The sequence below is a fragment of the Myotis brandtii genome, unplaced genomic scaffold (genome assembly GCF_000412655.1).
Source record: "Myotis brandtii unplaced genomic scaffold, ASM41265v1 scaffold1213, whole genome shotgun sequence".
Lineage (NCBI taxonomy): Eukaryota > Metazoa > Chordata > Mammalia > Chiroptera > Vespertilionidae > Myotis > Myotis brandtii.
Genome location: NW_005354228.1, coordinates 166,446 through 179,119, shown reverse-complemented (window position 1 = coordinate 179,119; position 12,674 = coordinate 166,446). Strand labels below are relative to the sequence as shown.

Sequence of the window (12,674 nt, the reverse complement as noted above, 5' to 3'; positions counted from 1 at the left end):
AGGACCTGCGTCAGGTCTTACATGTGTCTGATAAACCCGAATCCTGCCACACCTCTGAGAATTAGCATCAGTAGCCCAGCCTTCACCGGAGGCTGGTCCATAGGACGTGGGCCTAAATGCTCTTTTATTGTCATGCGAGTTGGTCCTTAGTTTGTACTCACGCCAGGATGCCAGAGAGGTAGAGGGTCTCAGCAGATAAGTAAGACAAATAGCTGAACATGAAGACGATGAGCGGTTCAATTGCAGAGATATTCTGAGTGAAACGTGTGATAAACGCAGAAACGAATCCAAAAACAATGCCGAAAAAGACTCCCCCAACCCCCACAATAATGAATCGGGCACATCCAGCCAAAATGTCGACAGGCTCTATGCTTTCGAACTTGTGCATCTTTGTGAAGGCGATTAGTATATTGTATAAGACCTGGGCAAACAGAGAATCAAGGAGAGAAAAGAAACATGAATTAGAGATGAGCACTGTTTCACACACAGATTCTTAACTTTGTGTCTAGTTAAATAATTCACAACAAAAATGACATGACAATTAAGATTAACACAGCTGCTTAACTTTAAATGTATTCCAGCTAATTTACATGCATTCAGTTTTTCTGAATAAGTGTCATATTCACAGCTTTCAAGTACTGAGCCCCTATTTCTTGCTCGGCTCCCTGTCATTACCAGTTTATCTCCTCTCAGCTCCAAATGCGCCCTTCAATATGGGCTCTACAACCAACAGTGAAACTCCTATAAGCATTTCTTCTTTAACGTGAGCACCATGTGGCGGTCTCTCAGCGGAGGGACATGGAGGAGGAAGGGGCTTCCCCAACATCGTCATGGCCTGGGAGGGGTCAGCGTGCGGGAAGGAGGAATTCGCGTGGATCCTGCCAGAGCCACAGGCCCTGAAAGTGGTCCCTCTGCAACTTCACATCGTTCTCCCGGTGATCCCTGGGGAAAGCCCAGCAGGCCTGTGTGCTCCTTCCCCTCCCGAGAACAGGATCCCCTGCAGGTCCGTGCTCCGCGGACGCTCCTGGCCGCCCCGGAGGGTGGTCTATCATCTGCCCAGCAAGCAACCCCACACCAGCTCCAGCCCGGCTAACCCGCAGCTTCTCAGGGCCCAGTGCCCCATCCACGTCTGGTCCAGAGAGACCCTTCTAACTCCCCTGTCCTTCTTTGCAGACCATCTCTCAGCCCAAGGCTACCACAGGGAGTCCCTTATAGCTTATAGGTTTTCCTTTAATGTGGTTAATGTATTTTTAAAAAATATTCATTGAATTTATTGGGGTGACATTGGTTAATAAAATTATATAGGCTTCAGGTGTACAGTTCTACAGTACGTTGTATACTGTGCTGTGTGCCCACGTCCACAGTCAAGTCTCCTTCCGTCACCATTTATCCCCCTTTTCCCTCTTCTACCTCCCCTCACCTTTCCCCTCTGCTCACCACCATGCTGCTGCCTGTGTCTCTGAGATGTTTTTTTCCTTAATCCTTTCACCTTTTTCACCAGCTCCCCACCCCGCTCCCTTCTAACAGGTGTCAGCTGCTGTCTGTCTCTATGAGTCTGTTTCTATTTTGCTTATTAGTTTACTTTGTTCATTAGTGTTCACATATGCTGTTTAGCCTACTTGTGGTTTCTCTTTCCTGATTGGACCCCACTGGCTACACTTTCTCACTGACTCCCACCCCCCAAAAAATCCCTAGCCTATGTGATGCCTACTCCCAAGGCTTCTCCATTTCTCTACTTAGTTCACATTTCTGTGAAGTTGCAGCGATCTGCTGGTTGCGGTCATGCCACTGGTGAGTCCAGAACTGGCATTGAACCTCTGTGGAGAGGCCGCTCTGAGGCAGGGAGAAGTGCCGCAGGAGCTCTGAGAGGGAAGGCCAGGCCCAGAGCCCTGGGCTCAGAGCTCACCCTGCAGCCTTTGCTTCTTATTCCACAGCAAAGACAACAATCAGATGGGGCAGAGGCTAAACCTCCAGGAAATGGGTCAATGATCTGTTTCCGTATCAACCCTATATTTCAAACTGGTATAATGTTGGTCTGCTTTATTTAAGCAAAATGAAGCCACGTTTTAAGAAAAAGAAATTGTGACAAATCCAAAAGACACTTAGTGGTTGTATCCCAACTCTGTGAGTTTGTTTAGTCCAATTCCACTTTTTGCCTGACCTCAGAGCAACCCACACACGGGTCTGGAAGCCCTGGGTGCTGTGCTCTCATTCCAGTGAGCTAAGCCACACGGAGGAGCCAGACACTTCCACAGACCTGGCAAGGCGGGTCTGAACGCACCCAGGTGGGGCCTGGGAATTTATTTGACTCTCAAACTCAGAGAAAACTCAGGGAATTCAATTGAGACTCAAAGATTTGCATGTTGTTGCCACACACAAACTCCTTTGCATAGCTCTCCAGGTTAGAAGCAGCCACCCAGTCTGCTCCAAGGGCCTGGGAAAGCCATTCAGGTCAGCTCGTCCCTGGATGCCAAGGTTCCTGCCCGGAAGATGCCACAGACGTTTAGGAAGTGAAAGTAGTGCATCCAACACACAGACCACATTTATAGACACAATGCGTATTGACTACGTGCAAACCAATTCTCACCTTTCAGATTACCAGACTCTGGATGTCATAGTTGTAAACATTTTCTTTGGACTTATTTTGACTCACAGTAATGTGCATATATTTTCACACAGTGGAGGGTGAAATAGCCAAGGCTAAATCTCAAACAAGTCCACAGCATGAATGGAACCCAGATTATTGACCCTCTTCACTTGGTGTGGGGTGTGATATGGTGATGTAATCCTATATAATAAAGAGGTAATATGCAAATTGACCATCATGCCCTCACAAGATGGCTGCCTATGACCAGGCCGGCAGGGGGGTTAGTGAGGGACAACCAAGCGACTGAGCAGCAGGCTGGGGTGACCAGGCCGGCAGGGGGGAGCAGTTGGGGGTGATCAGGCTGGCACGCAGAGGCAGTGAGGGGTGATCAGGCCAGCAGGGGGGGCAGTTAGGGGTGACCAGGCAGGCAGACAGGTGAGCGATTAGGAGCCAGCGGTCCAGGATTGTGAGAGGGATGTCTGACTGCCAGTTTAGGGCCAATCCCCAGGATTGGAGAGGGTTCAGGCTGGGCTGAGACCATCCCCCACCCCCCATGCATGAATTTCATGCACTGGGCCTCTAGTAAGATATATACACTTAGTGGCCAGATTATTATGACCACCTGATGTTTGTAGGCAAATTAGCCATACACTGCATCTTATGGGATATGGAAGCTGAAGGCCTGTTTGAACACCTTTGCTGTCTGCAGTTACCAAGATAAAATGTCTCCAATTCACACAGGAACACAAAGATTGGACAGTCAAGCACTGGAAAAAAATCATGTGGTCCGATGAATCACGTTTCTAGTTGCATCATGCAGATGGAAGAGTGAGAATTTGGCAGAAACAGCATGAAAGCATGCACCCCGCATGCATGAGTACAACCCTTCAAGCTGGTGGGGGCAGTGTTATGGTTTGGAGCATGTTTTCCTGGCATGATTTGGGCCCTTTAATTTGTGTGGAACAATGTCTGAATAGCACAACATCCCTAACTATTGTTGCTGATCAAGTTCATCCTATCATGTTGATGGCGTACCCCAATGGAGATGGCTTCTTCCAACAAGACAATGCGCCATGTCACGGTGCTCGTATTGTGCAGGAGCGGTTTCAAGAACATGAGGGAGACTTTACCTTGCTTAGGTGGCCCCCACAATCACCAGATCTCAATCCAATTGAGCATTTGTGGGACGAAGTTAAAAGAGCCATCAGGCAGCTGGTTCCACAACCATCAAATCTCACAGAACTGGACAGTGCTATTCATCAGGCACGGTGTCAGATTCCTCGCATCACCTTTCAACATCTCGTGGAGTCAATGCCAAGAAGAATCGCCGCAGTACTGAAGGCAAAAGGTGGCCCAACGAAGTACTGATGGGTGGTCATAATAATCTGGCCACTCAGTGTATGTGTATATGTATATATATGTGTATAACACATAAAGGATGTAGCAAAAGTAGGTACAACTGTAAGCCTCTTTTGCCGTACCGTATATATATATGTTTTGTCTTTGTCTCCTGATACAGACACAAAAGCAGTTTACTTCCTATTACTGGTTTGTTTTTATATAAAGGATTCAACTCAGAAACAGCCTGAGGTATCAGGCAAAGGGTAGGGGAGGGCACAGAGCTTCCCTCCCTCCCTTACCACACTGCCCCTCCCCCCTGCTCCTAAAAGCCAACCTTGGAATTTGTTCTTTTAAAAAAAAATTCCCATCTAATGATATGTTTTCCATTGATTTTAGAGAGAGGAAGAGAGAGAGAGAAAACATTGATTAGTTGCCTCCTGTATGAGACTCAACCAGGGATCCAACCCGAAACCTGTGTATGAGCCCCAACTGGGAATGGGATCCCCACCCTTCAGTATAGTAACAGCACTCCGACCAAGGAGCACCGGCCAGACGCAGCTGTGATTTCCTGAGTGACAGGTGAGAGGAACTGTTGCTATCCATAACGAGCTCTTTTCAATCTTACCTATGCTTATGCTAATGAGGAGACAGGGGCCCAAGATAGCTTCAGGATGAGGCCTGGTTGCCAGAGTACCCAGTTACGTGATTTAGAAGGATGTGAATTTTGATCCCTCCCCCGCCCCCTACCCCTTACCTCCAGGTAAGAGATGAGCTGAAGATTAGATCAATAACCAATAGCCAATGATTTAATCAATTATGACTATGTAATAACACTTCATCAAAAACCCTGAAAGAGGGGGTTCAGAAAACTTACAGGTGCTGCTGGGAGGGTCCTGTGACAGGAGAGGGCATGGGAGCTCTGCACCCTCCCCATCCTTCCTCCTGTGCACCCCAGGCTGTTCCTGAGTCGAATCTTTTATTTAAAAAAACAAACAAAACAGTAATAGGAAGTAAACTGCTTTTTTGAGTCCTGTTAGCTGTTCTAGCAAATTATCAAACCTGAGGAGGGGACTGTGGGAACCCCCACTTTATAGCCAGTCTTTTAGACGCATGGGTGGCCCAGACTTATGGTTGGTGTCTGATGTGGAGGCAGCATGTGCACCTGAGAATTTAGTGCAGGATGCCTGTCTAACTCCAGGCAGTGACTGTCAGGATTGACTTGAATCTGAGGGCACCACGCTGGTGTCTGGAGAATTGGAGGTTGGCTGATGTGGGGGAAAACACCCACACATTTGGTGTCAGAAATGGTGTTGTGAACAACAAACAGTTCAGAGGAGGTGTCTCAGGAAATGGTCCTTTTGGGTTAGAGAGAGGAAGAGAGAGAGAGAGAAACATTGTTTTTCTATTTATATAAAACCTCTAGCTAGTTTTTATATAAATAGAAACCTAGAGTAGGCAAAAGACTCTACTCCCAGCACTCGGTGGGGAAAGTGTGACCTCAGCTTCCCCATAACACCCAGACCCTGGGCATTTCCTGGCTTGGAACGCGGGAGCACCGTTTGTTGTGATGGTCTCTTGTCCTCAGTCCCGAGATGTCTTCACAGCCACAGAGATGAAACGAGTGTCTTGGTATTTATAACAAGCCCCTTTCCACCACACAGGTTTATGTTAATAATGTAACTCTTTGAAAGCATCTAAGAATGAGGACTTGTTTCCAGGGGAAGCAACCAGAAATAGAGAGTTGAACATTTCAGCTCCACCCCTAGTTTCCTATGAGGGAAGAAGGGCTAGAAGTGGATTCAATCACCAATGGCCAATGGTTTAATCAATGAAGCCCATGCAATGAAATCTTCATAAAAACTCAACATGATTAAGCTGAAAAAGCTTCCAGGTTGGTGAACATGTGGAAATTGGGGTGGGGGGTCATGGCATGTTCGGAGAGGACATGGGTGCTTCGTGTCCTTTCCCCATACCTTCTCCATGCCTTTCATCCGTCTCTTCCTGAGTTATATCTGTTTATAATAAACTGGTGATCTAGTAGGTATAATGTTTCTCTGAGTTATGTGACCTGCTCTAGCATATCACTCAGACCAAGTAGGAGGCTGTTGGAACTACAATCTACAACAGTTGGGTCAAAAGCACAGGACACAACTGGACATGCAGTTGGCATCTAAAGTGGGTGGTGAGTGCAGGCTTGTGGGACTAAGCCCTTAAACTGCGGGATCGTATGCTATTTCCTGGTGGAAGTGGCAGCATTGAGCCTATTGTAGAACACCTGCTGGCATCTGAGCATTGCACCTCCCCACCTTTCAAATGAATGGACCACCAGAATCCTTGCTCCTCTTCTATCTTTGAAAGGTTTTATGAAAAAGAACTATTTTTCTTAAGATACAGTATCTTAGCTTTTATAATTTACCAGAGGCCTCGTGCACAAAATTTGTGCACTTGGCGGGGGTGGGGGAGTCCCTCAGCGCAGCCTGTACCCTCTCACAGTCTGGGAGCCCTTGGGGGATGTCCACCTGATGGCTTAGGCCCTTAATGCTGCTGCAGAGGCGGGAGAGGCTCCCACCACTGCCGCTGAGCTCACCATCTGTGAGCCCAGCTTCTGGCTGAGCGGTGCTCCACCTGTGGGAGCGCACTGACCACCAGAGGGCAGCTCCTGCGTTGAGTGTCTGCCCCCTGGTGGTCAGTGCACATCCTAGCAACCAGCCGTTCTGCTGTCAGTTGAAATGGGCTCTCCGACATCCCCCAGGGGTCCCGGATTGGTAGAGCGTGCAGGCTAGGCCGAGGGACCCCACTGGTGCATGATCAAGGCCAGGGAGGGATGTGGGAGGTTGGCCAGCTGGAGAGAGACTGCCAGAGGGCTCCAGGATGTGTCCGGCCCGTTTCACTCAGTCCCGATTAGCTGGACACCAGCAGCAAGCTAACCTACCAGTTGGAGCACTGTGGTGGTCAGTGCACGTCATAGTGAGCAGTTAAGCAGCCTTAGCATATCATTAGCATATTACACTTTGATTGGTTGAACAGCCCATGGATGACCTGACACTTAGCATGTAAGACTTTTATTATATAGGATTACATTATATTATTATCAGTTATTATTATCTTTACAATTGCTTTCCTATTAGTTAGGAATTACTCTGCTGCAGTTTTTCTAATTTCTTCAGGTAGGGCCTTATGTCATTGATTTTAAGTCTTTCAACTTTTTATTAAGCATTTAAAACTATAAATTTCCCTCGAAGTCAGCGGTTCTCAACCTGTGGGTCGCGACCCCTTTGGCGGTCGAACGACCCTTTCACAGGAGTAGCCTAAGACCATCCTGCATATCAGATATTTACATTACGATTCATAACAGTAGCAACATTACAGTTATGAAGTAGCAACGAAAATAATTTTATGGTTGGGTCACAACATGAGGAACAGTATTTAAAGGGCCAGAAGGTTGAGAACCACTGCAAGTACATCTTTAATTGCATCCCACAAATTTTGTCATGTTGAATTTTCATTATCATTTGTTCAAAATATTTTCTAATTTCCTTTGTAAATTCTTGTTTGAATCATTAATTATTTAGCAGCGTGCTGTTTTGTTTCCAAACATTGGGGTTTTCTTAGATATCTTAATGTAATTCATTTTAATTTAATTTTGTTGTGGTAAAGCAATTCCTATTCCTGAGTTCCTGAGGAGTGAATTGTGTGCCCCAAAAAATTCATGTGTTGAAGTCTTAGCCTACAGCATGGCAGAATGTGGCTGGATTTGAATGTAGGTATGTAAAGAGGTAATTAAGTTAGAATTAGATCATAATGGGACCCTATTCCCATAGGACAGTGTGATAAGAAAGAGACACCAGGAGTGCACCGAGCAAGCCTGTGACACTGAAAGCCAGGAAGAGAGTCTCATAAGAAACCAGCCCTGCTGGCACCTGGATTTTGAACTGCCAGCTTCCAGAACTGTGAGAAGTACATTTCTCTCGTTGAAGCTGTTATCGTCGTAATGAGCCAGTTAATATTAATAATAGGAAGAGGGCAAAGGGGAGGCCAGACATTATAGGCATGTCATCTGGGCAGCTTCACCAGGAAGCTGCAACGTCACACTCCACAGGGAGCCACCACCCATTCCCTGCAGATCCCCGGGGGAAGGGGTCCAACAAAGGGGTAGATGAGCCTGTGTTCAGTGAAGTCGGGGTGATATAGAGAAGGTGCTTATCTGTCAGCCTCACCTGGGAAAAGATAACTGGCTAGGGAGAGCAGCCACTGTAAGTGCACAGACTCCTGAAGGCATAATTAGCTGAGCTCCTAGCAAAGAATTCTCTCTTGCTTGTCCCTCTTGCACTCATGCCTCTTGCTTGCTCCATGACCCACACTCATCCAGGTGACAGTCTGCAAAGTGGCCTCAAGCAGCCACATGGCCCATGGCCTTGCAGACCCCACAGGCCATGGACTGCAGCCAGGAACGCAAGCTCAGTGGGCAGATGCGGGGCTGGACGTGCTTTACCATGAAGCACGCAGGCAGTGGCCTTCATTCCAGCCCTGCTGAGGCACAGCTGGGCCTTCCATGTGCTGCCAGAGGGAGATAGGGCCTTGCAGAGCCAGGAGTTTAATTCCACACAAACAAGTATCACTCATCCTCCCAGGGAGCCTCAGAAAATCCATTTCTTGTGATATCACAAGAATTCTACTTCCACTGGTAACAGGTGGGGATGCAGAGGTCATCCCATGCTAACAAAGCTACCCAGTCTGTGGTGTTTGTATGGCAGCCCTAGGGATTAACAATGGATCTATGTCTTCCCTGATTGCCTATGTATCTTGATTAACCCTCATTACTTGAGCTCGCTGTAAACTCAGTTGCCCCCAAAAGCCTAGCTAATTACTAACTCTGCATACATGTAAAGAGCATTGGAAGTTCAGAGTCACAACAGAGTGAAAATGATCATTGCTGCATGGCAGCTACTGTGAGGATACAGAGAATACCATAGAGAATGGGATTCATCACGCTTACACAGGAAACGAAATAATGAACCCGGTGAGTTTTCTATGTCTTATGAAGGGGCACTGGCACATTAACTCAGTAATAGAGCAGTTCCTTGACAACTACTTGCCCTGACCACTAAAGAAAATCACCTAGGAAACCAGCAAGTTCCCAGCAGGGATGCAAAATGATGAAAAGATGGAGGGAGGGAGCTGTTCTCTTACTCATCTACACTAATAAAAGAGAAACATGGTAATTGGCGTACGACCGCTACCCTTTTCATTGGCTAATCAGTGAGTATATGCAAATTAACTGTCAGCCAAGATGGCGGCCGGCAGCCAGGCACTGAAGCGAGCAGGGAGGCTTGCTTGCTGCAGACTCCAACGTTCCCCGCCTCACTTGCCGGCCTCTCATCTGCAAGTCTAAGCAACTATGTACTATGTTGCAAATAAGAAGCTAAACAAAACCCCAGAAAAGGGCTTCCATTCAGCCGGGCTCGGACCGCAACATTGTATCTATGTTTTCAGCAGCGAGGCCTCAGAGCTAAAGCTGGCCCAGAATAAAAAAAAAAGAGAGAGAAGAAAACAAGGAGCGGTTGGAAGCTTTAGTCACTCGCCAGCCGGAAAACAGCCCTCAGCCCCTCACCCAGACTGGCCAGGCACCCCAGTGGGGACCCCCACCCTGATCCAGGACACCCTTCAGGGCAAACCAGCCAGCCCCTACCCATGCACCAGGCCTCTATCCTATATAGTAAAAGGGTAATATGCCTCCCAGCACCGGGATCAGCAGAGCAGCGAGGCTCCCGGCACCGGGATCAGCGTGACAGGGGGCAGCGCCCAAACCCCCTGATCACCCTGAGGCTCTGTGTGTGACAGGGGGCGGGGCCACAACCTCCCTATTTGCCCTGCTCTGTTCGTGACAGGGTAAGGCACCCCAACCCCCTGATGGGCCCTGCTCTGTGCCTGATAGGGGGGAGCTCCCCAATCCCCTGATTGCCCTGCCGCTCTGTTTGACAGGGTGTGGTGCACCAACCCCCTGATCGGCCCTGCTCTGTGTGTGACAGGGTGCAGCGCCCCAACCCCGCCCCCCACGGGACCTGCTCTGTGTGTGACAGGGTATGGAGCCCCAACCCCCCTGATTGGCCCTGCTCTGTGAGTGACAGGGGGCAGCGCCCCAACCGCCTGATCGGCCTTGCTCTGTGGGTGACAGGGGGTGGCGCCGCAACCTCCCCATCGACCCTGCCTTGAGTGTGACAGGGGAAGGCCCAGGCCACCGGCTGGAGGGTGATCAATTGGGGGGACTCCACGATTGCCCCAAAGAGGGAGGCCCAGGCCACCGACTGTAGGACTGCAGTGGGTGGGCGGGACCTCCCTCTGCAGGGGTGACCCATCGCGTGGCTCCTGGACTGTGAGAGGACACAGGCCAGGTTGAGGGACCCTTCCCCACAATGCACAAATTTCGTGCACCAGGCCTCTAGTAAAGAAATAAAATGGAAAACCTGCAACCAGGACAGAAGATGGATTTCTCATGGGATTTACCAACCCTCTAGGTCTCATATCCCTGACCATTCATTGATAGAACCTCAGGGAACAGAGCCAGGAATATGCACTGAACAGATGTCAGAAAATTTAACAAAGATGAGAGATGTGTCAGTGGTCAGATTTTATTGACTTAGGGAAAGGCAAAAATGTTCCCTTAAGCACTCGTTTTCAGCCCTGGCCTGGTGGCTCAGTTGGTTGGAGCATCATCCCCTACAGCAAAAGGGTTGTGGGTTTAATTCTTGGTCAGAGCACATACCTAGGCAGTTCTCTGGTTGGGGTGTTTGTGAGAGGCAACCTATCTATGTCTCTCTCTCACATTGATCTCTCTCTCTTTCCTCCCCCTTCCTCTCTCTCTAAAATCAATAAAAACATGTCCTGGGTGAGGATTAAAAACAAACAAACTAATTTTCAGTTCAAAAAGTTGGAAAATTCTTCTTAGCCTAAAGAATGGCTGGTGGAGGACTGCCCACTTCACAGCTGTAATTACCACCTACTTGTCAATGCCCACCAAATAAGCACCTCCATTCTATCTTCCCCCAGGCTCTAGCCTCCTAAAACTACTGAAAATTATTTTCAATGGCCTGCAGGTCTCAAATTAGCAGCTCAAAACTAACCTAAAAATAACTGCCTACCCACCACCAACACCTGTTCCTCATCCATGATGTCCCCAAGGGACTGCCCTTGCCTTGCACCTGGAGCCTTTCCCCTCCTGTACCCCCCACACCAACCTGGAGCAATGCCCATAGGACTAGCTTTGCCATTGGTGTCAGGACAGCTGTGAACAGCGGAGGATGTTGAACACAAACACTGTGTTCACTATAAAAGCACAGATCAGTGTGGCCAGTGGACTCATTCACTGAAGACCAGCTTGGTGACTTGCTCCTCTGAGACGGTCACTCTGGCTCTGTGGAAAGAGCACTTTCTGATAGAAAGTAGTCGCTCAGTAATATTTTTTTGTGAATGAATAAATGAAGAATCCTATCTAATAAAAGACAAAAAGGGTAATTAACCATACCTCCGCTACGCTTCCCATTGGTTAATTAGGGCGATATGCAAATTAACCGCCAACAAAGATGGCGGTTAATTTGCATACGTAGGCACAGTGATGGGAGGTGAAAGGAGAAGGACGGAAGAACAGTGATCAGAAACCCAGGCAGCAGGCAAGAGCCATGGGGGTGCCACCTGGCCTGTGGCCTGGTGGTCGCCATGGCGATCAGAGGGAGAGCGAGCTGCATCAGGATCGGAGAGCCGGGGAGCAGGCGTCACCCGGGCACACCAGCACCTGACATGCAAAGGTCGGGGATGAAATGACTTTTCCCAACCACATCTGCAAATATCCTGGGGAAGGCATCACTGAAGAGTTCACAACAACTCTCTTACTTGGCAAGGAAGAAAACAGTTGGCAACGGAAACAATCCCTTACATCAAAGTTAAGGTCCCTCTGAGTAAAAAAGAATATTTCCAATGTAAAGGAGGGAGCAGGCAAAAATAATAGGTTCTCATGACTTCCACTGAAGTTTGAGCATATGACAGAGTCAAAATGACCATACAAATTAAAACAGACAGTGGACATTCAAATGACCCAAATCAACTGTCACTGGTTGTCCCAGTAGCAGCAATGCTTATGTGATAATATAGTTTAACAAACATACAAAACAAGTCACATGATAAGAGAGGTTCGGCTTCTAAAGTAAATTGAATATGTTCTTTAAAAATTCTCATGTCCTCCCCTCTGACTATAATTCTTAATTTTCCAATCAGAAAATTACCCCTGGTGATCCAGTAACATGTAGAACTTATTTAAAAAAACAAACATCCCAACCATTTTTAAAATATTTAAATTGATATTTTAGGGTTAAAATTATAGAAGATATTTAGATCCAAATATATTTTCTGAATAGAAAATATTTCAGTTTTTGATTTAAAAAAATAAACATAAAAAAATATATAAGTGACACATTTTCCCAAGGAACTCTGAATTAGTACCTTTCCCTCTAACTTTCTTCAAATTAAGAGAATCTATGGAGTTCCCTATACTGCACAAGTTTTAATGAAAGAAAATAAGACTTTCCAAGAGCATCAAATACATGTTTTCTTATTGACAACATATATACTCCTCTCTCTCTCTCTCTCTCTCTCTCTTTAAAATATATTCTTACTGATTCAGAGAGGAAGGGAGAGGGAGAGAGATAGAAACATCAATGATGAGAGAGAATCATTGATCGGCTGCCTCCTACAC

At 47.4% G+C, this 12,674-nt stretch overlaps 1 protein-coding gene across 2 annotated transcripts in view; it reads right to left on the bottom strand.

The window, feature by feature from the left end:
* SLC9A4 (solute carrier family 9, subfamily A (NHE4, cation proton antiporter 4), member 4) overlaps positions 1 to 12,674 on the bottom strand; it is a 98,492-nt gene that overhangs the window by 71,993 nt on the left and 13,825 nt on the right. For both annotated transcript variants that reach the window (XM_005858750.2, XM_014533070.1), the window contains one exon: positions 162 to 421. In XM_005858750.2, the coding sequence (XP_005858812.1) occupies positions 162 to 421 (260 nt within the window). The remainder of the gene's footprint in view (positions 1 to 161; positions 422 to 12,674) is intronic.